This window comes from Oreochromis aureus, linkage group 14 (assembly GCF_013358895.1).
Source record: "Oreochromis aureus strain Israel breed Guangdong linkage group 14, ZZ_aureus, whole genome shotgun sequence".
NCBI classification, from domain to species: Eukaryota; Metazoa; Chordata; class Actinopteri; order Cichliformes; family Cichlidae; genus Oreochromis; species Oreochromis aureus.
The window spans coordinates 20,000,641-20,023,396 of NC_052955.1; the positions used below are offsets into that span (position 1 = coordinate 20,000,641).

General features: G+C 41.8%; 2 protein-coding genes across 3 annotated transcripts; both read left to right on the forward strand.

Moving 5' to 3' along the window:
- Window positions 1–1,013: 1,013 nt before the first annotated feature.
- Window positions 1,014–16,267, forward strand: oafa (OAF homolog a (Drosophila)). The gene is made up of 4 exons (XM_031749883.2): window positions 1,014–1,811; window positions 13,031–13,165; window positions 13,250–13,430; window positions 14,240–16,267. Exons 1-4 carry the CDS (start codon window positions 1,581–1,583, stop codon window positions 14,512–14,514), a joined length of 822 nt encoding a protein of 273 aa, XP_031605743.1. The 5' UTR covers window positions 1,014–1,580; the 3' UTR covers window positions 14,515–16,267.
- Window positions 16,268–16,327: 60 nt separating this feature from the next.
- tlcd5a (TLC domain containing 5a) lies at window positions 16,328–22,041 on the forward strand. Of its 2 annotated transcripts, XM_039598141.1 has the most exons (4): window positions 16,328–16,893; window positions 19,231–19,435; window positions 19,575–19,778; window positions 20,209–22,041. In XM_039598141.1, exons 3-4 carry the CDS (start codon window positions 19,583–19,585, stop codon window positions 20,739–20,741), a joined length of 729 nt encoding a protein of 242 aa, XP_039454075.1. In that variant the 5' UTR covers window positions 16,328–16,893; window positions 19,231–19,435; window positions 19,575–19,582; the 3' UTR covers window positions 20,742–22,041. The 2 variants fall into 2 exon arrangements, with proteins under 2 accessions (XP_039454075.1, XP_031605765.1); XM_031749905.2 differs by lacking the exon at window positions 19,231–19,435.
- The last annotated feature ends 715 nt before the right edge of the window (window positions 22,042–22,756 follow it).

Below are 22,756 nucleotides of genomic sequence, written 5' to 3' on the forward strand. Positions count from 1 at the left end.
AGATTAGGCGGATGCATAAACAACTGAAAAACAAGAAAGTGAGCTGCAAAAACTATAACTATAGTGCTTATCCTTTGTATTGTGATGGATTCATGCAAAAAAAAAAAATTTATATTCTACGGAAGTTACATAAAAAATGGAGACTGACAACAAAATATCTGTTTTCCTCATTCCTGGGGATAATTTTCAAAGATGTTTTAGAGCAGGGATGCCAAACTCATTTTGCACTGTGGATCACAGAGCTAGCTGTAAACAACTTTAACTACAAATTTAATCCCCAGGATACTTTAAAACAAAAAAATGAAGTGTAATTTCAACAGTGTGTCTCGGTTTTTCTACATCATAATGAAACACTGCTGTAGTAAATGAAAGAAGTCTGTCAGAGTGACTCTTTGGCCATAAATTGTAAGAAATAAATGTGTAAAATGACAGAAAAGTTCTGACGGTCCAGTGATTGTAAAACGAAAACATTTCTGTCAGTTAACAGATATGTCAGGTGAAATCTTTATGAGTAGGAGAAGCTGCAAAAACTTGTGAAAATACAGTTTAAAATCCAAAATTTACACGCTCCTTCACAGTTTCCAAAGCTGCTCAGTGGACCGGTTTGAAATCTTTGGCTGGCCGATTTTGGCCCCCTGGCCTTATGTTTGACATCCCTGTTTTGGCGCATTTCCCTCCATAAGATACCACATCCGCACGCATCCTATTTACTCACATCACAGGGCTTTTAAACTTAAGATAATATCTTCTATGACTCCAACATTTTTAGCTGCTTGGTTATTGTTTGCTTTACGATCACCGCCAGCTGCACGGTATAGTTTGCTCATGCATTTTATTCATCCCTACATGCCGTGAGCAACACGCACGGAGCTGTGATTTACAAATCCCCCTACAAACACCTTTGTTATAATTGCTGGGGTGGAGGAGGGGGGGGTATTATTAGCCCATTTGCTGTGGAGTGCAGGAGGATCACATGAGGCCTTTAGGGGGATGGGCAGAGTTTTCTGAGGGTGGTATGGCTTTAAGAGTTTACTACCATCAGTGCGCTCTTTCACTCACACGCCGCAGAAAGTTTGGAGGCCAGGCGAGCAGCGGGATACCGACGGATAGGAAGTGACGGGACTGAGTGAGAGTCAGAAGGAGGTAAGGAAAAAAGAGGGAGAGAGAGAGAGAGAGAGAAGACGTGAACATCAACACAAAGCAAAGTGAGAAGCAGCGTGCAATCATCGGACTCTTGACTGTGGTGCGGGAGGGAGCTGAAGTGCGCATGATCTTATCAACAACACCGGAGCGAGACACTTTCAATGGAAGGGAACTGGTCCCAGAAGTGAAAGGGAGATATTTCAGTGAGGACGTGTGTTTGTCGCCTGATTCCTATGAATGTGCCCGTAATTGTGGAAAGTACTGACGCACGGCGGGGGGACCGCATGAAAGAGTGACCCACCAAACTTTGATCATGAAGGAAAAGACTTGACGAGACAACACGGCACAAGAGAAGAACACAGCTGGGATATGAGCGGAGATCTCTGGATTTCGCCTCGATTTTTTGCTCTCTCGGGTACGGTTTTGCGTCTTCGGGGATGTTTGCGAGTTGCATCTCCGCGGCTCCAGGTCGGATACTGACTCGTTTCTGCGCCCTTGTGCTGCTCGTGGCTGTGGGACTTGCTGCAGAGCTGCGGGTCCGAGTCCGGCTCTCTGACGGACTGGTGACCGAGGAGGTTTTGGAGGCGGACAGCGAGAAAGACTCGATATCACTCGAGTTCAAGCAGGGAGACGGGACGCTCATCACTTTTGTGGTGGACTTCAAACGGGTAAGAGGTTGTCCTGCTTACCGCTGAACATGAGGCGGATACTTCCCCCTGGCTCATTTTGAACTTTAGGTTATTGATTAGCTGCAATTTCACCGTCCAGAATCAGAACTTCTTAACAAAAAACTTAATTTCTTGCTTCCCAATTTATACCTGCAGACTCATAACAGCTCCTCGGTGGTCCTGGAAGTCACTATAGGAAGTCCCCACTTAAAAATAAGAAATTGTGTCTTGTCACTAATCCTTAAAATCAGTCCAAATCTAACTAAAAGGCACTACTGCTGTGCACCTCCACCCCCTTACTTTGGTAATACACCCATCCACCCCTACAAGCCCCCCAAAATCTGATCAAGGATCTGCACCGTTCACATAATCCCCCCCCATTAGCCCCAAATCTGTGTATCCTTTAGGTGTTGAAATCTGCAACAATGGCTTCTTGGTTCAAGCTACATTGTTAAATTTTAATTCTGTGTCACAGATCTGAATCTTAAACAAAATCACACCTAAAGCCTATTTTTTTTTAATGGGGAAAAATCTGAGCAGTTAGTGTAGCACACATATAAGCTGAAGTGTAAAGTTTCATTCATCCCTTTCCATCACAGCTGAGTTTCACCGAGGTCAAGACAGCTGCTGCTCCTTAGATGTGACGCCCCCAAGACCCTAATGGCCTTCGAAACCCCTGCAGCTCAAGGGTCCCGTTCAGAGCTGATCATAAGCGGCCATATTTAGCATTCTTCTAAAATGTAGACAAACAGCTTGAGTGTCCAACGCCAACCAGTTGTAACATTTTGGAAAGACGACACTGTTTTGCTTTTGACAATGGCTGTCCGGAGACTCGTGAAATTGTCAGTCTTGCAAAATAAAAAAACAACTGCTTTGCATAAGAGGGGCGTGTGTGGTGGGTGGGGGGGCTGCACAGAGCAAAGGCATGTGTCTGTGATGGTTGCTGTCACACAGAAGCTGACAGGCTGGCGAGATGTGAAGGGGGAGCTTTACCAGGATTAAGTGGGCATGTCTGACCTTTTTGATCTGCACGTCTGGTTCACTAACCAAAACAGCTAATTTAGAGTTGAAAGAGAAGAGGCCGTCACCCCCCAATCGTTGGTGACACCCACAGAAAGAGACGTACAGTGATCTGAGAGCAGGGAGCCCTTTCCCTGACCGTGCAGGGTTGCTGTAACCCATCACGCATGCACACACACGGGCACACATCACATCTGCACATATGGTTTGGTTTATTTGAACCTCTTAGATCGCTTTACTTTTCCGCTGCCTGATTTATCTGTACAGTTGTAGGTCAGCCTCTTGCTGCTCCCCCCTACCTCTCCCCTCTTTCTGTCTCACCCCCCGTCTCCTGCCCCCTCCTCGTTTCTTCTGCATGTGGTTTTCATTCAAGTCTTGTGCAGTATCTCCCAAGATTTATGGAAAGTTGGATGAGCTGTCACTTCCAGCTGCCATGAATATATAGTTCAGACGAGCGCCTGTGGGAAGCGGAGTGTTTTAAGAGGGATGTTAAACACTGAGTTCTAATGATGAGACACAAAAAATATGGATGGCTCGATAGATAATGTCACATTTGGAAGAGCAAGTCTCGTTCGCTGAGATTTAAAAAAAGAACTGAGATGTAGTCACGGGACAGCAGCCTCTTTACTATTTGCTGCTTTGTGAATACGTGGCAAAATGTGATGGTACATGTTATAGCCATTAGACACTGGTGAAGTGGTCTGCTGAATGTGAGAGGGAAGTTTAGTCAACCTTATCCAAGCAATGAATCACTGTGTATGAGCCGTGCAGTGATTTCAGGAAGGTTCTCTGATGGTCTGTAAGCATATGGAAAAGATGAAAAGGTGGTTTTAGCTTGCTCATGACACTTCTGTGTCATGTTGACTGAATCTCAACATGTGGATAGCGCTGTCTGTTCACTTCAAAGCAACAGAGATTTATGATAGTTCAGTTCACTTTTTTAACATTTTTTATGAAGCACAGGCGTTATGGGGTTGGATGGAGTTGATTATCTGCCACTTACTCTGTAATTGCATTTGAAGGTTACGCTTCTCTTTTTTTCAGCGTGCAGTAAAGGAGCTTTTCATTCCCGTCTGGGGTCTCCATGAAGTATTTACAGCTGAATCGACTCTAAATTATGTAAAATTGCAGCAATCTGTCTGCAACTCAGAAATATCTTGATGAAATGTTTCATGTCGATGTGCAGATTTTTTTTTTTTTTTCCCCCACTGTGAGACAAATCTCAGCACAGATGTCGCTCTGAATAGAGAAGGTAGCTGCCAATTTGGTTTCCCTCCTTCCCCCCCATTAAATTCTGCAATTTACGGTCCAACACAGGCTAGTACCCTGAGCTTAACATAAACCGTTGTCTTAAGGTCAATGTGAGGGAAATGACCCTCATCTTTCACGGCTTGTTTTGGGTCTTTCCAGATTTGGTGTGTTGTGTGTCTTGTCTTTTCTGTCCATCAAGTGGGTTTTATCAGCGCAGGAATGTGAATGACTTCACGGGTGTCTTGGAGGAAACGGTTTGTCTGGGATGCAGTGGTGCACATCATCGTACATCTATAGTTACAGGGACCTTGGCCTGCAACTGTAAAGCCTTTTTATTATCTGGATACGATTTCAGGGTTTTACATTTCGGGGCCTATTTCAATTTATAGACTTTTTGGGTCTTCTTTGATTCCTAGATGTTTGATTCGATTCCTTCTTGATGCAAACCTCCACGCTGATCAGGGCTTGGGACTCGCATTAGAAGTACACCGTGGGGCACACTGCAGTTACAATTTAATGTTAGGCGACCAGTAGCAAGTGCATTGCTGTCATTCCCACGATGTCAAATAACTAGGTGTCCTTTGATACGTCTAAGGTGTGCTTTAAATAATGTAGCAAGTTTGTCACTCTTAAGTGACTGCATGTGAATGCTTGTAAAGGATTCCTTTGCCCTTTAAGTGCAGCGTTAACTGTGTCGGGTGGCATGTTTCAACCCAACCGCAATCCCTCTCGTTCTCTTAACTATGGGTTTGTTTTTTTTAATGCCTAATCCTAACCAGCAAGAAAAGTCAAAAGTGATTTAAAAGCATCTGAAACAAAATGCAGACAGTCTCCTGGCTGTCACCCCTTTAGCCACCTAATATGGATGTTAAAGCTCAGAGGATCTCTTTTTTCTTTCTGCACTTTAAAACTAGAACTGCATAGTTTGAGATAGTAGGAATAAACAGCTGATACCATCATTTAGCAGGAAATTTTGAAAGGCTTCCACTCACGCTAGTGTTTTTACTACTTTGGGTGACAAAGCTTTAGGAGTATGCTGTTCTCACCAAAACCTCAGTTATTGGAACGTTTTTGAAAATAGGGGTGTGGGAGAACAAAGAAACTGCTGTTCCAAAACTTGCTTTTTTTTTAAAAATCACCAACTATATTTGAGGTTCAGAGTTTTTTGATGGGGATGATCAGCTGCACCTTACACCATCCCGTTAACTGGGTCAGGATTTCGTAAGTGACAGCACTGATGAGCACGTCAGTGTCCATTTTTTTTCTTAGTTTTTTTTCCCCTGAATCTTGCAAACTGGATCATCTTTCACTGCCGAGGCCTGTGTTACCGTCAGGTCAGCTCAGCTCAGCTCATTGTGATCGTCTTCAAAGCACAGAGGCTTTATGGACACGCCCAGAAATAAGCTTGCTGTAAGAATGGATTGAGAGATTTCCCTCATGTGCTGTGTCAAACACAGAAGGAAAGTTGAGGGCGGGGAGTTAGGTTGGTTAGCTTTTCTGTGTGCCCTCCCATTGGGTTGCAGAGTGTGACCCATTTAGGCAGGTGCTCATTCCTAGTTCACGTCGAGCCTTCGTATGCTCTATGGGCCATTCGAATTGTTTAACTGCGTTATCTATCAGGCAAACTCTGTTTCTTTTCTTTTTTGTCCTGTGTGGGAGGCCTGATGACAGTCCACTTTGTTCTTTTTCTTGTTAGTGTAAAATTCAGAGGTTTGCCAAGAGTCACAACTGCCCATTGTGTTTTTTCCCATGTTACAGGTACTTCACATCAGTTACACGTCAGTACAGTAGCAACCTTTTTTTTTTTTCTTTACTTTTGGCTGCCACACCTCGCCTCTTACTCAACCTTGAAACTCCATCCCTCTTTGTCACTTGTACAAACTTGTAAAGTCCTTTTTATGGATGAGTGTCACCTGTTCCAGGAAGTGTTGTTGTTGCTTCAGGTACGTTCAGTACGTTATAAGGCGCACAGTTTTCACACTCCTGTTGCAAACGGTGACTGTGAGCAATCTGTGAGTCACAGAAATCCATGTGGCAAATTGTTTACTCAAAGGATGAACTTTGAAGACCTCGCCTCCTACTCTGCTTTCCTTTTGTATGTTTTTTGCGTGGGAAAATGACTCTTTTCAGAGAAGTTACTGCCTAGTTCTGCTTTCTTGTCTTAAATCTCTGAGGTGGCATTCTTGAACGCTTACTTTTGATTTAACACATTAAGATCTTGTAAGGTTACTCTGTGCTGGAGGAAGAGTTCAGCAAACTTTGAAGTATTTAAAAATGAACTTGCATGTTTTTTGGTTGTTTTTTTTTTTTTTATTACCCATGGCCATCTTTTCCCCTGCTGGCTCAAAATCCTAAAAATCAAAAACAAAAAACAAAACAAGCTTCTTCTGTGGTCCTGTTGTTGCCATTCGAGTCTCCTCATGATCCCCCTTTGGCCTCTCGTGGCCCCTTTGCCCCTGTTGGTGTCTTTATCCTTTATCCCCTCCTCCTCTCGCCAGAAGGCCAGATGTTCACATTTAATACTGCTGATAAAGAGCTTCCCATTTCCACAGTCTCTGACATGCTTCCAGGGAAAGAGACCAGAGCAGAGAGATGACTATCATTTAGCTTTTTAAAAAAAATTTCTCACTGATCAGGACAGGGACCGCACAGTGCTGTGGTAGCAGCCTTTGACGGACATGAACACGGCAGTTGTGGCTTGCAGTGTACATAGTTGTAATTTTTGTCTAACTACAGATGGTTTAAGATGAGAAGAAGATTGGCAATGACACTGACAAAGAATTGAAGCGTGCCAGATCTGTCTCTATTCTTTTTGTCAAATTCATATCTGCGTCCGTTAGTGTAGCGCTGCTTCGCAAGCTTTGGACTAATTTATTTTAGTTTTTTAGGTCAGTGACAGTTCAGGCAGCCTTAAGTCATAGGGGTCCACACCTGGGAAGGCATTGCATCACCCTTTTCCTTGTCAACAATCTGATGTCGTGTCACCTTTCCTGTCATAAAACAGATTGTTTTTTATGAAAAAGGCTCATAAAGGATATGTTGTTACATAAAAACCCTATTATGAATCTGTATAGTTTGAATAATACCATTATTTTTGTGGTTCCTGAAACCGGATATGAAAGATGTGCAACAACAGTTGGAGGCTGAATGGGACTGTGGCCATCTCTATTGTTTATACCTTATCTATCTGCCTCATTTCCTTCCCTGTTAGCACTCTGTTTGCCTCCTTCTCATTTCCTGAATGCAGAGTCCCCCATAAACAGTTTGTGTGTCTACTTAATTGTATCCAGATTCTGCATGAATGAATAAATGATGTTGTGGGCGGTGCAGAGTTAGTCTTTTAAAAAATTTTCGGTTGTATTTTTGAACTCATGTGTAACACCTAAACATTAACCCCTCATGCATTGGGAAAGGTAAGCTGCTTTTGCATTGTTGTCAGGAGAATAGCCAACAGGAAAACCTTTCTTTTCATGGCTTCTAGTGTTTTGATTGTCCATTCATTGCCAGTGTTTACTAATTGGTTAGCTCTTTGGACAGCCAGGTGTGACCAGACCTAAATGTGGCTCCACATTCCTGCCTTTGGGGCGTCTGTAATTAACTTCAGCTCAAAGCATGTCTTAGCTCAGTGGCTTTTCTCCCGTTCCTTTTGTCTGTGTGCGTCTCTCCCTCAGTCTCCCAAAATGATCTTTAATCCCTGCCAAAAACCTGTGCTGCTTTTTTTTTTTTTTTTCTTCTTCTTCTTCTTTGAATGGCTTCCCTCACACACTAAAGCAAATACCCTGTCCCGTCACCAAACATGTTAAATCCATATGTTGTTTTCAAAAGGCAGCCGGAGCCATTTACGTAGGTTCGGGATCTTAAAAGTAAACACAAGGTTTCATCACTCGAGGCAAGCGAATAAACTGGAAGGCTGCACGGTGCTGAATTTTATGTAAAGATTACCTTGACCTTTTTTACTTTTGTTAGTATACAAGCTTGACTTTAATCTTATTTGTTCATTTTTTTTTTAAAGTATTACATAAACCTTTTGGTCCTATGTCAGGCAAATATCCACACAGACCCACACTGATCCCAAATGACTCATCAGAGCGTGGCTTACCAGCAGTCCTCCACAGCCAGCCATCAGCCTTATCAACAGACAGGGTCTTAGGGGGGATTTGAAAACAGGAAGAACCCCCTGCACACGGAACACATACTGCTGTACTGTTTATGTGTGTGTGTGTGGGTGCACTTGTGCGTGAATATCCATCTTTGCATCGAGTGTGAATCGGTTAAGCCAGAATGGCTCTCAAACTGAGATGCATATATCTCTTGCAAGTGCAGGTGCAATGTTCCCATGAGCCTTTGGACTGCTTTTCATTGCTGGGCTCCTATTTTAACAGCCTGTAAACCAGGTATATACTCTGCAAGGAGACGGAGTTTGTCTTGCTGGGTTAGTGTCTGAGAATGTTCACTGTAAATGGCACCCTTTGAGTGTCTGAATGGGCTTTTGTGCACCTCTTAAATAATCTGACCCACCAAAGGTAGCCACCAATGAAACGAGCCCCCACCCTCTCTCCTGATTAACAGGTCTTCGTTTGACCCACCAGTCATGTTGCATGAATACAGACTTGTCTGGCTGTTGGCCAGTGGTAGTTTGTCTGCAAATGGACTATGTGTAAGTGAGCAATGTTAAGGAATTTGCACTTGTGTGGATTATTTATAGCCACCCTGACATTTACGCTGCTCTGCTAGAGTAAAAAAACTCAAGGCTACGCTGCCCTTTGATTATGGTATCGCCAGTCTTTTTAAAGATGGGACAAAGGTTGCCCTTTTAATTGGTAATGTCCGAAGGTGGTTATTTTCTGTAATGTCGGTCAGCAAATTATTATTATTATTTTTTTTTTTTTGTAGGTGTAAACACTCTTTAAGGGGGGTGCCCACAAAATGTGGGCACCTCCTCTTTAGGGAGTATTTTGAAATTAAGGGGTGCTTTTTCAAGCTCTAGCAAGTCTGCTCGATTCCAGCATTACTGTTTTTCTTGTCATATGCATCCCAGGCAATTATTTTGTCTACTTTTTGGCAGTGCGGTGTATTTTATCAGGAACTGACAAAATCTTTCTGTATAATCCATCACACGAATTAAGCAGGTTTTGTTACAACAGGAAAGGATTGCCCCATACTGTGACCACAGAAGCGCTTTTCCTCCCTGTCTCATATTTGTCTGATCTTCTGTCAGGCCTCTGTTTGCATAATTCGGCAACTTTAAAAACACCTTCCCACTTGGGAGATTGTAAAAAGAGATAGCTGTTGTTTGATCAGTCAGACGAGTGCGCACTCTCTCCTAGTGATATTGCCTGTCATCATAACAACAGGTGTAAACCTTCCTTTAATCACTTCACGTTTCACTCCTTTGCTGTGTTTTCTTTATCACGCTTTGAGGTGTGTCTGCACACATCCCAAACGGTGGTGGTTTTTTCTGGCGGGCAGCAACGACTTCTGTCTGAATGGAAATGTAAAGATGATATAACTATTTTACTCTGTTTGCTGTCAGAATGTCAGAGAAATTTTACTCGAGCATGACCTGAGCTGACATGTCCTCAGCACTGGTTTGGTGTTGCCATTCAAAGGTCGTAATTAAATTTTAACTACTCTCACTACATGACTGCGCACAAAATATACCAATGCTGCCAGTTGAATATGAAGACTACAAAACATCTTGGCCTGTCAGAAGATAAAGATAAAAGAAATATCACCATCCAGAACCTGTAAAAGTTCAATTCAATGCAGTTCAGTTTTTCATATAGCAGCAAATCACAACAACAGTCACCTCGAGGCTCTTTAAATTGTAAGGTAAAGTTGCTACAGTAATGTAGAGTAAAGCAGAAAACTCCAACAATCAGATGGCTCCCACTTAGCAAGCACTTTGGCGACAGTGGGAAGGAAAAACTCCCTTTTAACAGGAAGAAACGTCCAGTAGAACTAGGTTCAGGGAGGGCCAGCCCTTATACACTTACGCACAAGTTATATCCTCTAAACACTAAAATGCTAAGACAAATATATATTTATGAGGGGCAATGGTTAGCACTGTCCAGGTCATAGCAAGAAAGTGTCCACAGGCCAGCTGGAGCGGTTCTTTGTGCAATGAAGAAGTTCCTCTAAAGCAGGTTTGCAGGTGAAAGTATCTCTTTGGTTGATAGTCGCATCATGGTTTTGTATTCAACTTCTGATCTTCAGGGTTTTTTATTTTATTTTTAATTTCTATATTTTTACTCAAATTGTGTAACATGGATAAATGGAAATCTATAGACTACTGTAAATTCTTGAGTACCACAAGCCTGGTAGTCTACTGGCAAAATGCTAGTACTAGAGTAATTTTCTGTAGTTTGAATGGTGGGTGCGGTGCACACAAACTCTGCTCTCACATCTGGTGCAGCCATTTTTTGGGGAGTTTAGTGGAAGCATAATGCTGCCACATCCTAGAATAGTCTGTGCTACCCCAGTAATACATCATAAGCGTGCTTTATGTTTGTTGTGCAGCTTTGCTCTGTCCGTAGCATGGCTTCAAATCATTTCAGGAGCTCTTCAGAAGTGAAGCATTTAATCTCCAGGAGGAGGGTTTTTTTTTTTTTTGTAAATTGAGTGGATTCTCTTTTCCATCCTGACTTTCTCATTTGCTCTGCATAGCTTGACATGTCATATGTCAACTGATCCAATGCTAATTCTAGCTACGTGTAGCCAGAAGCTGCTTCTGGGGAAATTATTTTCTGGAACCTGATCGCTGCCACCCCTGTTTGCTTCATAATTAGGTAATGTAAGTCAAAACTTAGCCAAAACAATAAAACTAGGCAATAAAACACATACCTTTTGGTATTTCATCATTATTGTTTTACTCCTTTCCCATTGTTATGTCTCACTATGGCACTGGATGTTACCCTGTAATATTTCACCCTGTTGCCACAGCTCCCAATCTGTGGTTTTTTTCAACACCACAACTGCCATATAGTTTGTGTGGTGCTTTCATAAGCAGCTCCCCTTCGTCATCTTCAGTTCTTCTGTGGTCTTCTAAATATTTGACCCCATATATGTATGTTTGCTTAATTTTGGTAGTGCTTTTTTTGTTACTAAAAATTCTTTCTGTAGCTGCTAAAATGCTATCCTAAATATGCCAGATTGACTGCTTGTTGTTACACGTACATAATAGTCTTGAGGTTATTTTTATTTTGTTTTTTTTTCTTCCAACCTCTTCGAGAAAAGATTGCTGTCAGTGCTCGAAAGGTCAAACTGTGCCCGTAAGACTTTCCATGGTGCGCAGATGATGTAATTTTGATACAAAATTGCATCAATAAAAATTGTTGCCACAGTAAGCACTGTCGCTCTACCTTTGCCCTTTTGGCCTTGACCCAGAATAGAAATTAGACAATCATTAATCAGGAGACATAATGACACAACAGGAGGGGATCAGTGTCTTCGCTTTGCTGTTGAGTCGCTTCCAGAGAAGCAGAGCTAGTGGAACTGCCATGCTGCTCTGTAATTACCCAGAGAGCCCTGGGGCAAATCCATGTGGCTGACACGAATACCTTCCTCTTCTTTCTGTCCCTCCCTCCCTCCCTTTTTCTCCCCACACGGTGTCCCAGCGTAGCACCATGTGTCTGCAGCATGGGAGGTCTTGAAGTCATGGCCTCCGCTTACTCCTGCACTCTGGGGCAAATGGCCCTCTTGTCCTTCTCGCTGTAGGCATTGTACTCACTCTTTTCGCTGTGATATATCTCTTCCTCCGCTCTTTGACATTATCTTATTGTTTTGTGTCTGCAGGAAAAAGCTGAGGCATATAATTTCCACTGGCTCATTTCTGTGTTCCTCTGAGTACCATGTGAACAGCTCATAAAGCTATATAATCAATATTTGCTTAGTAATTTTCTTTCCAGGGGTCAAACAGGATTGCCTTGTGTAATACCCGTGCTGCTATTGTACCCTTGCCAGAGTCTCTTTTCACAGACAAAAGTGGCTGTTGGAGTGAAGATCCAAGCAGTCTGTAAAGGACTACGGAGCGTAAACACTTGTGAGGCAGAATGCATTGCCTTCTTGCCAGGGTGTACTCTTCTCCATACAGGAAGTGGAAGAGCTTAAGAAGAACTCAGTGGGGTTATCTCAGGGCTGTTTATCTATTCCAGAGTTCCTCCTGCTCAGGGAGTGAAAGCCTTCAAACTGTTACTCCTCAGCTGCCTGTTTGCTTCAGACGGGTGTGTGAAAAGCGGAGGAGGGGTATTTAGGACTGTGTGTGTGTCTGTGTTGGTGCTGAAGCCAAGGAGGAGGGGGTTTGGAGTGGGGTTCTAATGAATAGGAGGACAGGTCTACTGCTCTGCTCTCCACACTGTCGAAGCTTCCCATCATGCTTTGCCTTGCCCCTCACCAAACTCCTTTATGGCCTTTGGTTTGGTGCCAGATCGCTCGCGCATTTGCCAACAGCAGCACGTCTTTGTTTTTATTTGTGTGTGTGTGTGTGTGAGTGTGTATGTGAGAGAATTCTCACTATTGGCATTTTGCTACTAGTACAGTTCTACTTTAAACAGCATGCTAAAATGAGTCTGACATTTCTGGCATGTGAGAAATTCTAGTAGGTCTGACAAGAAACAGGCTGGAAAGGTTTAATTTGACACAGCAGAATACCACAGTATTATTGGAGCCTCATTGCACAGGTCTGCAGACAATAAAAAGTATCAACAAGCTGTCATGTGAGCCTTTATGGGTGAGGTGAATATAAACCCTTTGTTTCTTTGAGTAGACAGCTGTTTGGACATCTTAGAAATGCTTTAAGTACCGTAATGGAAACAATATCTGTTCTAATTTGGATGATTCTCCTCATATAAACAACAACTTATCATAACCTTGCCTTGCGTACTAGTCCCGATACCTTCCGGGAGTCATCTGTTCAGCCTTTTCATTTCTCATCCCTTTGGCTTTTTCAGGATGTGAAAATATTCCGCGCGCTGATCCTGGGCGAGCTGGAACGAGGGCAGAACCAGTACCAAGCCCTGTGCTTCGTGTCCCGCCTCAACCGCAATGAGATCATCCCCAGCGAGTCCATGGCCCGTCTCAGGCAGGTATGACACGGTGGAGTTGAGCTATGGAGATTTTTCAGCTGATTATATGCTGTGGAGAATCTGAGGATATTACGTCTTTCCCAGAAAAATCCCCAGGCCATTCGCTTGGCAGAGGAGCGGAGAGGCCTGGAGCAGCTGACTATGAGCGCAGCGGTCAATCTAAGTCGGGCCTGGCACCTCAGCTCCCACATCCACAACATGTGTAGCGAGGCTCGCGAGGCCATCTACACCAGTGAGGCAGATGTGAAATACTGGCTGGAAAAAGGTCAGCGGCCATCTGATTTTTGTTTATTATTGAACCTCACATAAATTCTGGTGGTGGTGGTTTGAGCAAAATGCTAGTCTGTTTTTGTACCCCCCCCCTTTTCTTTCTCCTCTCCTGATCTCTCTCTCTCTAATTCTGCATACGTCTCTGAACTGATTCTCCTAATCTTCTCAACACTATCTTCCCTGTTTCTCTCTCCAAGACACCTCTTTCCACTTCATTCTAGTGATATGACTTCAAGTATTATCTTGTGGGGTTTCGATGATAAGACTGTGTGACTGTGCATGTTATCTAGGTTCCTCTCCTCTTTCACTCTTTGCTCTCCAAACTGCCTTCTTGCACACTATGAAATAGGGTGAAACGGCATGTGTGTGCATGCAGATTAATTTTGTTTATTGGAGAGATTCAGCCAATTTTTTAACCATTTGTTTTCAAAAAAGCAGTTTGCAGCGAGATCCAGATTCTTTATAGCAGCGAAATCCAAATTATTCGAGCTGAGGAGAATTCATACGACAGCACTATTGTCAGCTGACAGCTTTGTTATTAAGAAAACAATGTTGATGGTCACGGTTCACCGAGCGCTCTGCGCCGTTATCTGCACAGGGACCTATCGTAGCGTCTCCTTAGCATAACAAAGCTGCCCTTTCACTGGAGCATCTCGCCTGTTTTATGCCACTTTGTTTGCGCTCTCTAGATCACAGCCGCATTTAATTGAGCGGAATCAGAAAAGGGAGCGATCGGCGCAGACGTGCGACCGCTTGCTTTTTGTTTTTAACTGCCACATGCTTCCCTATCTGGTTGTGTTACAGGAGTGGACGGCTCCATGTTTGAGGTTCTGCCCCAAGCAACAGAGCTGCCCAGCTTTCAGGCCTGTCATGCTACTAAAGACTTGTGGCAGCCATGTCTCTGCACGTACACCCTGCGGCTGGAGTGGTACCCGTGTCTGCTGAAGTACTGCCGCAGTCGGGACGCAACGGGCAAGGGCTCCACCTACAAGTGTGGCATCAAGAGCTGCAGCAAGGGATACCATTTCACGTACTATGTTCCCCAAAAACAGCTCTGCCTCTGGGATGAGGAGACCTAGAGTTTTGTTGTGGATGTTTAAGAAACGAGAAGACTTTTTTATTTTTTTTATTTGCCAGCCCAGCCAGTGCTTCTCCACCCATGCTATTCAAAGTAACCACAGCAACACTGGACCTTGGTTTATATCATGTGAAGTGAAGCTGTGTCAGGTGGGGAGTCCCGAGATCCAGACATTCACGTTGAAGTAGAAATAAATTCAGGTTCCAGATGAGACCAAAAGCTTTTAAGGGAGACGCAGCAAAGTCACTAATTTTTAACTAATGTTTCCGGGGAAAAATGACCTATTGCTGTCAGCCTTAATGTGATATATATACATTTATATATATATATTTTTTTTCTTTTGCCAAGAAGCTGTCACTTTTGTGCCTTTTTGGGGAAAGTGAGTGGGGCAAATGACACAAAACCTCTCAAACCTCTCAAACAAGCTATGGTATGCACAAAAGTTGGACAGTCAAACACCGGCAGAGGAACAACACTGTCCCACTCTCAGTCAAAAGGAGGTAGATAAACAAATTCTTCCATCCTGGTGAAGGAAAATTTGAATGTTGGAATTATCTGTCTTATAAAGCTCTGTGACAACAGTTTATTGCCAGCTAAATGCTGTTTTTTACCATGTAAGCATGCTTACAAAGAAAAAACGCAACCTTTCCAATGCAGGCTTTATTTATTTTGGTTGCAAAGTGAAATTATGGAGGACTATCTTTAAAAAAAAATAAATCTTTTTAATATAATAACCTCATCTGTTTGCTTCCCTGTTGGCATTAAAACAGTTTCTGAAGTTCATCTTAAACCACAGATCCTCAGTAACACAAAGTATTCAAACACATTTCAGGTTAACCTCTTGGCTGTTGTTTCTCATCCATATCCTGTTTTGCTTATATGTTGCCTGTTTTCATTCTTGTATAGACGGTGTAGAAAAACAGGCATATTATCCTTTTTAATAGTGAAGTTTTATCCCGAGTTGCCCTGTCATTACCCATGGGGACACCTCCTGCCCACAACTCGCACCCCTCTCAGTCTGTTTAAAAAGTGTCAAACCAAAGTCAAAGAAATGCTGTGAAAGGAGCCGTTTAAAGTTTCAGTTTCTGGACACAAGCTCTTCAGCATGGTGGTGTGTATATTTTTTTTTTTTTTTTTTTTTTCCTCCCCAGTGTGAGGATCCATTCAAGCAACAGGCGCTTTCATGATCTACACTGCCATCTTCTGGTTAACCAGCATTTTTAGACTTTTATGTGCGCTGCCAGAATTCTGGTTCTTGGTTTCCAGCTTTGCCTGCTATAATTTATGCATCTCATATCTGCCCCCGATAATTTACGTGTAATTCAAGGAGCACTTCTTAAATTTGTGGGACCAAATTTAACTTGTCTGTCTGTTCTTTATAGTACTAGGATAAAGAAAAGACTGCTTTTCCTCAATAACTTCAGCCTTTTTACTGCCATAGCGCAAAAAAAGGAAAAAAAAGGGGAAGAAAGTTTTTAGTGTGCTGGTATGTCCTGCTACCTGAAGAACCAAATGAGTGAAACACACCTATTTGTGGCCTTCTCTGGTGATCAAGTGCCTTAACATTTTACTGATGTTTTTGCTATGTAATTGTAGATTACATTGTTAAACATATTTTTTTTTCTATGAAAGAGTTTTTAATATGTTGTAATTAAAAAAGCTGCCGTAAGGAGAAAATGAAGCAATTAGGTAATGTACAATTTTAAGAGCTGTTTTACATCAATTGTTTTAATAAAGTCCTTCTTTGCACTGCATGGACAACTTGGAAGTTATTTGTGGTATATTGGAGTCATTTTATTAAGCCTTATATGGGGTATAAGGAGGAGTTTGTGTGTGTGTGTGTGTGTGTGTGTGTGGTGGGAATTAAGAGATATACAGTTAAATTCTTTGCATAGTCATCTACTTCTGGGTGCTCCAATAAATTGTCCTGTTTTGCACTCAGGTGTGTTATGCCAGTCTTTCAATCCAGGTTGTAATTTCCACTATTCCCCACACGGTGTCGCCCCTGTTCCGAAAGAAAAAGAGCCTGCCATCGCTACATCAAGAAGGATGAAAGCATGCTCTTCCTATAAAATATTGCATAAATCTACTTTAATCTTTAATTATGGTATTGCACGGGATAATATAAGCAGGATCCAATCCACTTTGTAGTGCTAGCAAGTTAATAGTGGCAGAGCATGCAAATGCGGCCACTTGCAATGGGATACAAAGGATGCTGAAGGAGGCTGCTGTTGCTGCTACCCGGTGCAGTTCAGATAAAGGACAGCAAAGTGTGTATCCAAACAAACCTGCCTCGGTCTTCTACGAGCATATGTTTGCTTCAGAGGACGCAAAACAGCCAGGATGTAAACAGAGAGACAGCCACATGTGAACCGTCAAGGTAATTATATTTCACTGCATTTATAAACGTGTTGTAACCCCATAAAACAAGGCCTTGTTAGCGGTTAGCTTGCTCCCTGATCCATCTAATAGTGCCAGTGCAGAGTTAGCCTGTTATGATAGCATCCCCTCGGCTAAGGGATGAGCTGTGGCCCTGCTCTGCTGCTGCCCTTTCACTTTGTTAGCAACAGCTGCTTTTGCTGTCACCATCAATAAATTGGCCCACGAACAAAAGAAGAAAACATTTCTTCATTTGTTCGTGGGCTCTGGTTGCCAGTTCCCGTCCTTTCATAGGTTTGCGTGGGAACACAATTATTACGCTATTAGTTTTTACCTTAAAACAGCTCAAATCTGCATCCACTGTTCTTATAAGAGTAAACATAGCTCAGGCGTCTCACCCTTATCCTAGGAAAGCCTCCAGCGTCATACACAGGGCATGCTGTAATGAAGAAAAACAAATAATAAACATAAAGGTAGTTGTTCAGTTACATGGCGCTTTCTTGTGTGTACTCTGCAGAAGTCTTGAGTCACCACTCATTTCTTTATATTTTGCTAGCAAAATGAGAAACGGGTGCATATATTGAAACATGGGCAAACATACATGGGAATGCAGTGTAATAAGGCAAAAACAGAGTTTGTACAATTCTAAAGAGCTTGAAAGTCAATATTTGGCAACAATTGTTATTCCTTAGCTTTGCCTGAACTCTCTTAGGCAAGCTTTCTTTTCATTTTTTTTAATTTTAAGTATTCTTTTTTGGATGTTGGATGACTTTTGTTCTGTTCTCTGTCAAGATGATCTCACACTGCTTCAGTAATGTTGAGGTCCGGGCTCTGGGGAGACCAATCCATGAATGATAGAAAAAACACATAATGGAACACTATCCAGGTATGCCTTTACTGCATTGGCAGTGTTTGGGATCATTGTCATACTGAAAAACAAAGCAGCTCCAAATCAGACGCTTTCCACATTGGGCTGCATGGAGGATTAAAATCTGAGTGTACTTTTCTGCATTTATAATTCCATCAATTTTGACAAGATCCTGTGCAGTTTGGCATGCCTCAGTCTTTTCTCCTTGTTATCTGTTGATTAAGAATGGCTTCTTGACAGCCACCCTTCCACTGAGACCATTTCTGAGGAGTCTCCAGTGAAAAGTAGATGGATCAACTGGTGGATCGTCTGGGCCAGACGCATCTCTTGTGTCAGCTGTGACTTGTGTCACATCCTTGCTGGATTTTTTTCTCATTTTTTAAGAACAGGACTTTCAAATATTGTTCATATTTTTTTTTTTTCGGCCTGCCACTTCTCCTTTTGTTGTCCTCTTGTCCAGGTTCCTCAGATCTTTTAATGACACACTGCACACTGTACTAAGATATGCCATGTTTCCATCTTCTAGTTGTTTTTGGAATAACTGTATTGGTGCAAAAATACTATTTTATGCATGTTAAAGTGTAGTATCTGTGGCCTTTTTTTATAGATTCAAAAAAAGAGAACAGTTTTGTGACTGTCTGCTACTAACAGAGTGCACAAGGCACAATTTAAAATGGATTTTCTATTATGTAGGCATAATACTGGTTTATTCCTGGAGTTGGGTCCCTTTTTATCCTTGAATAAAAAAAAAAACATTCCCATGAAAATGGTCAGGTCAAAGGACTGGACTGAAAAACTTCCAAAGCCCTTCAGAAAGCATGGAGAACGATCACTGAAAACCAGAAAGTCTGGAATCCTCGAAGAAAAATATAAAGAAATGTGGAATCGTTCAAGACTTACTAGTTTTATTTTATGTCATTACATAATTTTGTCATTGCATATTCAGATCTCAGATGTTTCCTTTGTTTGCTCGTGATTTTTTCTCCCTTACTTTTTTGTGCGTTTTCAGATGAACATGCAGGTTTTATAAGACTATAAATTCAAGCCTAGCCTTCATATCATCCTTAGCTGCATCCTTTTTATCCATAGTACACGTGAAACTGTAAAATGATTTGCAGCTGAGACCATAAACAGATGAATTACTTTATTAACATATTCATTTTCAAGCAGAAAATCTGAAACGGTTCAGTGTTCCGCCTCTTAAATATAGTAATTTATTGCTCTTATATGTGTGTTGTAGTAACTGAATATCTTTTAGTTTATTTGGCTGGCATGTGGACATCACAAACATAACAACGAAGATAGCAACGGGACATTTTCTGTTTGCTTATTAGTGCAGATGTCAAATAATAAGGGAGAAAGAGCCTTTGTTCCTCTCGGGAACTGTCTGAGACCCAGCACCCAGTAACCTCTCTGCCAGTTTTGAAACTGGCTGGAATCTTTAAGAATCAAGTGTACATCTTGTTCCAGTTCACTGAGGGTGGGCTCATCTGTCTGCATGGTCTCACCTCCTAGTACAAACGTCACAGCAGAAGAAGAGACGTCCCCCTCACCCCACCAGACCCTCAGCCGGCCTACTATAGTACTATTATAGTTCAAGCAAAGGCTAATTGTTGCTCCCTCACAAAGAGTGCACAGTTCAAATCTCTGGACGGTGATTCTGTCTTTTTCTACTGTAAGTGATATTACAGAGCAAGAAGTTCCTCCTTGCATTTTTCTCTCACCATGTAATGTGAGTCAAAGTTGGCTTGGTGACTGCTGAGAAGTTTGTTTAGCTGAAATTTGCTGCTTTTCTTTGTTTGACTTACCTTCAGAGGGGAAGATGGCTGTGCTTGTCGTTTGTGCTCTCCTGTGCCTATCCTGCTGGGTGTCTTTCTACTTTATCCTGTGTAACGTTAACGGATCCAGGAGCTACGAATGGAACTGTCGCCTCGTCACGTTGGTGCACGGGATCCTGGCGGTCTGCATCACAGCGTACATAGGCTATGTAGATGGACCTTGGCCTTTTACTCATCCAGGTAGGGGATGCAGCTTGTCAAGATTTTGTGTGCACATTAAAAACCTAAAAAGGATGGATGGATGCAGAGACACAGCATAGATTTTAAGCAGCTCACAGACTTAATATTATATTCTCTTATGCATTAATGTGACAGTAGTGTTTAGGTTCATCTATTAGTTTTTACTGTAACATCTGCTGCTTTTTCTTTGAAAATTGATGCAGACATGAGGCATCTAAACTAGTTAGCACAGTTGAGCTCTAACTACCAAGTGGAAACTTTTTGTAAGGTGCTGACAAATCTTTAGACATAAAGACAAAAAGTTCTCAAGAGCTGTTTTTGTTACACGCCAGTATAAACAACTATGTGCTCATTTCACAGTAATAACTTGTTTTATATGTTTAGATAAAAAGCTAACTAAAGTCGGTCTTTTTTTGTCTGTGGATGCCAGGTACAAAGAACACCCCTCTGCAGATAAGTGCCATGGTCCTGAGTCTGGGCTATTTTATTTTTGACATGGCCTGGTGTGTGTACTTCCGTACAGAGGGACCAGTTATGCTGGCCCACCACACCATGAGCATCCTGGGAATCCTGTTGACCCTTTGGTTGGGGGAGTCTGGCATCGAGTCGTGCGCGGTGCTCTTTGGCAGTGAAATCACCAACCCTCTCTTGCAGGCACGCTGGTTCCTCAAGCAGACTGGACGTTACGGGACTCTGCTGGGGGACGTTGTGGACGTCCTGTTTGTGCTGCTGTTTGTGGTGATGCGAATCTTCGTGGGAGGCACAATGCTGTACTGTGAGCTGATCTCCCCCAGGCCGAGATTCTTTATCAAGTGTGGTGGAGTGGCCATGTACGCCCTTTCCTGGGTCTTTATGGTAGACATTGTTCGATTTGCCATACGGAAGAGCAAAAGCTGGCACAAACACCAGAGAGACCGCCAAGAGCTTTTAGCAGCTAATGGTCATGAAGGGAAGAAGGAGTGATCGGCATCAGAAGGGAATCCATCTATGTCGTTTCTCTGCTTTTCACTTTGGACACTTGATGGAAAGTACATGGAAAGCAACTGTCTCCATGTTGAAGTGTGATTTTAAAAAAGGGATTTTTAAATAAAAAAAAAATGCTAAGGCTTCTTTTTGTAAGGTTTGTGCATTTTGGAGCTGAACATGCATAAAAGGTGCAAGCAACACTGACGCAGTTTATATCACTGAAACCAAAGCATGTTGTATAAACACACAAAGAAAACCTGTGGGAAGAAAACTGTGACCTAGGCATGTGTGGCTCCAAAGGGAAGTTCCCTACTAGAAAAGAAAAAGTTTACATGTAATGTTGTAGTCCTTGTGAAACACTTTTAGTGATGTCAACAGACTAGGATTGGTACTCAGGGAAATTAAGTAATATCAGAAAGATTGAAGTGTGTTTGATGTGTTTAATTAATAAACAATATTCCAGAGCCTGCTTTTAAAAAAAAAGCAAAATTCTATTTATTTTGCGTCCCTCCTTTAAAGCTCTATGTTACAGTTTTATCGAGTCTAATAAATTCTATATGTGTTCTTTTTAGTGTAAATTGTAAACTATAAATACCTTCTCATGTTTTCTGAAATAGTAACCAGTGTCAACTTTGTTGTACCAGATGTGTGAGGGTGGTCGCGCGTGAGTAATCATTTAGACAAGATCTGTGCTCTGCACTGATAGCTCCCAGCTAATTTAATTTAATAAGCTGTTTGTTGAATGTTTCAGTCTCACAGAGATCTTGTCAGAAATTGTCCAGGCTTTGATTAAATTCATTCCGAGCTATCTGTGCATTGCGCAAGTCTTTCAAAAGGTCATATTTTAAATAAACCATTTTGAAATATACATGTTATACAATGTTTGCCTTAATAAAAAATGTGCTACTGGGATAAAGACAGGAAGTTTTTATATTAAGGGATTATAATGACTGAGCCCAGATTTTTATGTGCATTCTTATCTTTATTGTGAGAATATGTTGTTTTTGTCGTAATAGGTTAAAAACATACCATCTGTTTGTTTCCTATGTCTGTTCACCTGACTGCCACTGAGAGAAGTCTCTGTGTGCATCACCAATACATACAAGAAAGTACAAACCTAACTAGTGTGTGCCTTAGTTATCTGAATGTACCTTCCTAATGTGTGTTTATTCTTTCTCATGTACTGTAAACTCATTCAACACAGGAGGCGGCATCGCAAGAGCCATTTCGGGTTGGGGTTTCATCGTTCACCTTTGTAATCCCTGTGTAAAGTGAAATAAAATAAACTTGACATGTCGTTTGCATTCACTAAACAGCAAATTTACAACTAAACTGAAACATCAACTGTGTTCTAGTCAAGAGATGAGATGAGAGAAGAGATGAATTAGTCGACTGAGAGTGAAGTTACTTAAGCTGTCCACATGATGGTGTCATATCAATTATTTATGAATGATGAGCGAGGAAAGATGTGGTCTTTCTGCAATTCTAAAATAGGAGCAATGGAAAGGGAAGAAAAGCACTTTTTATTTTAAAAACAAAGCATCATTTACATTAAGTTACATTACGTTCATGTATAACTTTTTGTTTTTTTCTCATTTTAGCATGAATTCAGTCGTTTTTGACCAGTTTTCAGTCTTTAGCAGTGTAAAGTGGAGATAGGTGTGTTATGCTGTGTGAAATATACAATGTGCCTTATTTATTGTAGTATTTACAGTATAATGTAGGGTGCCAGAAATGCAGTGACGTGTGACTGTAATGCTCAGCACAGCAATCACACAGTAGTGCAGTAGTTGTGTATTTAAGCAAGGTAGTTGTGTGAGAAAAAGGTTAGAGAACAAGCTAGCCAGGAATTTGTTTATTAAGAAAGATAAAATTATGTACTTGGCATTGATAAATATGACTGATCACAACCTTAATGGGACAGATGAAGTTTTTTTTTTTTTTTTTTTTTAAATCATTTTCATTTGACAGTTGGTTTTGCTTTCAGTAATATCACATGCACAAAAACTGGA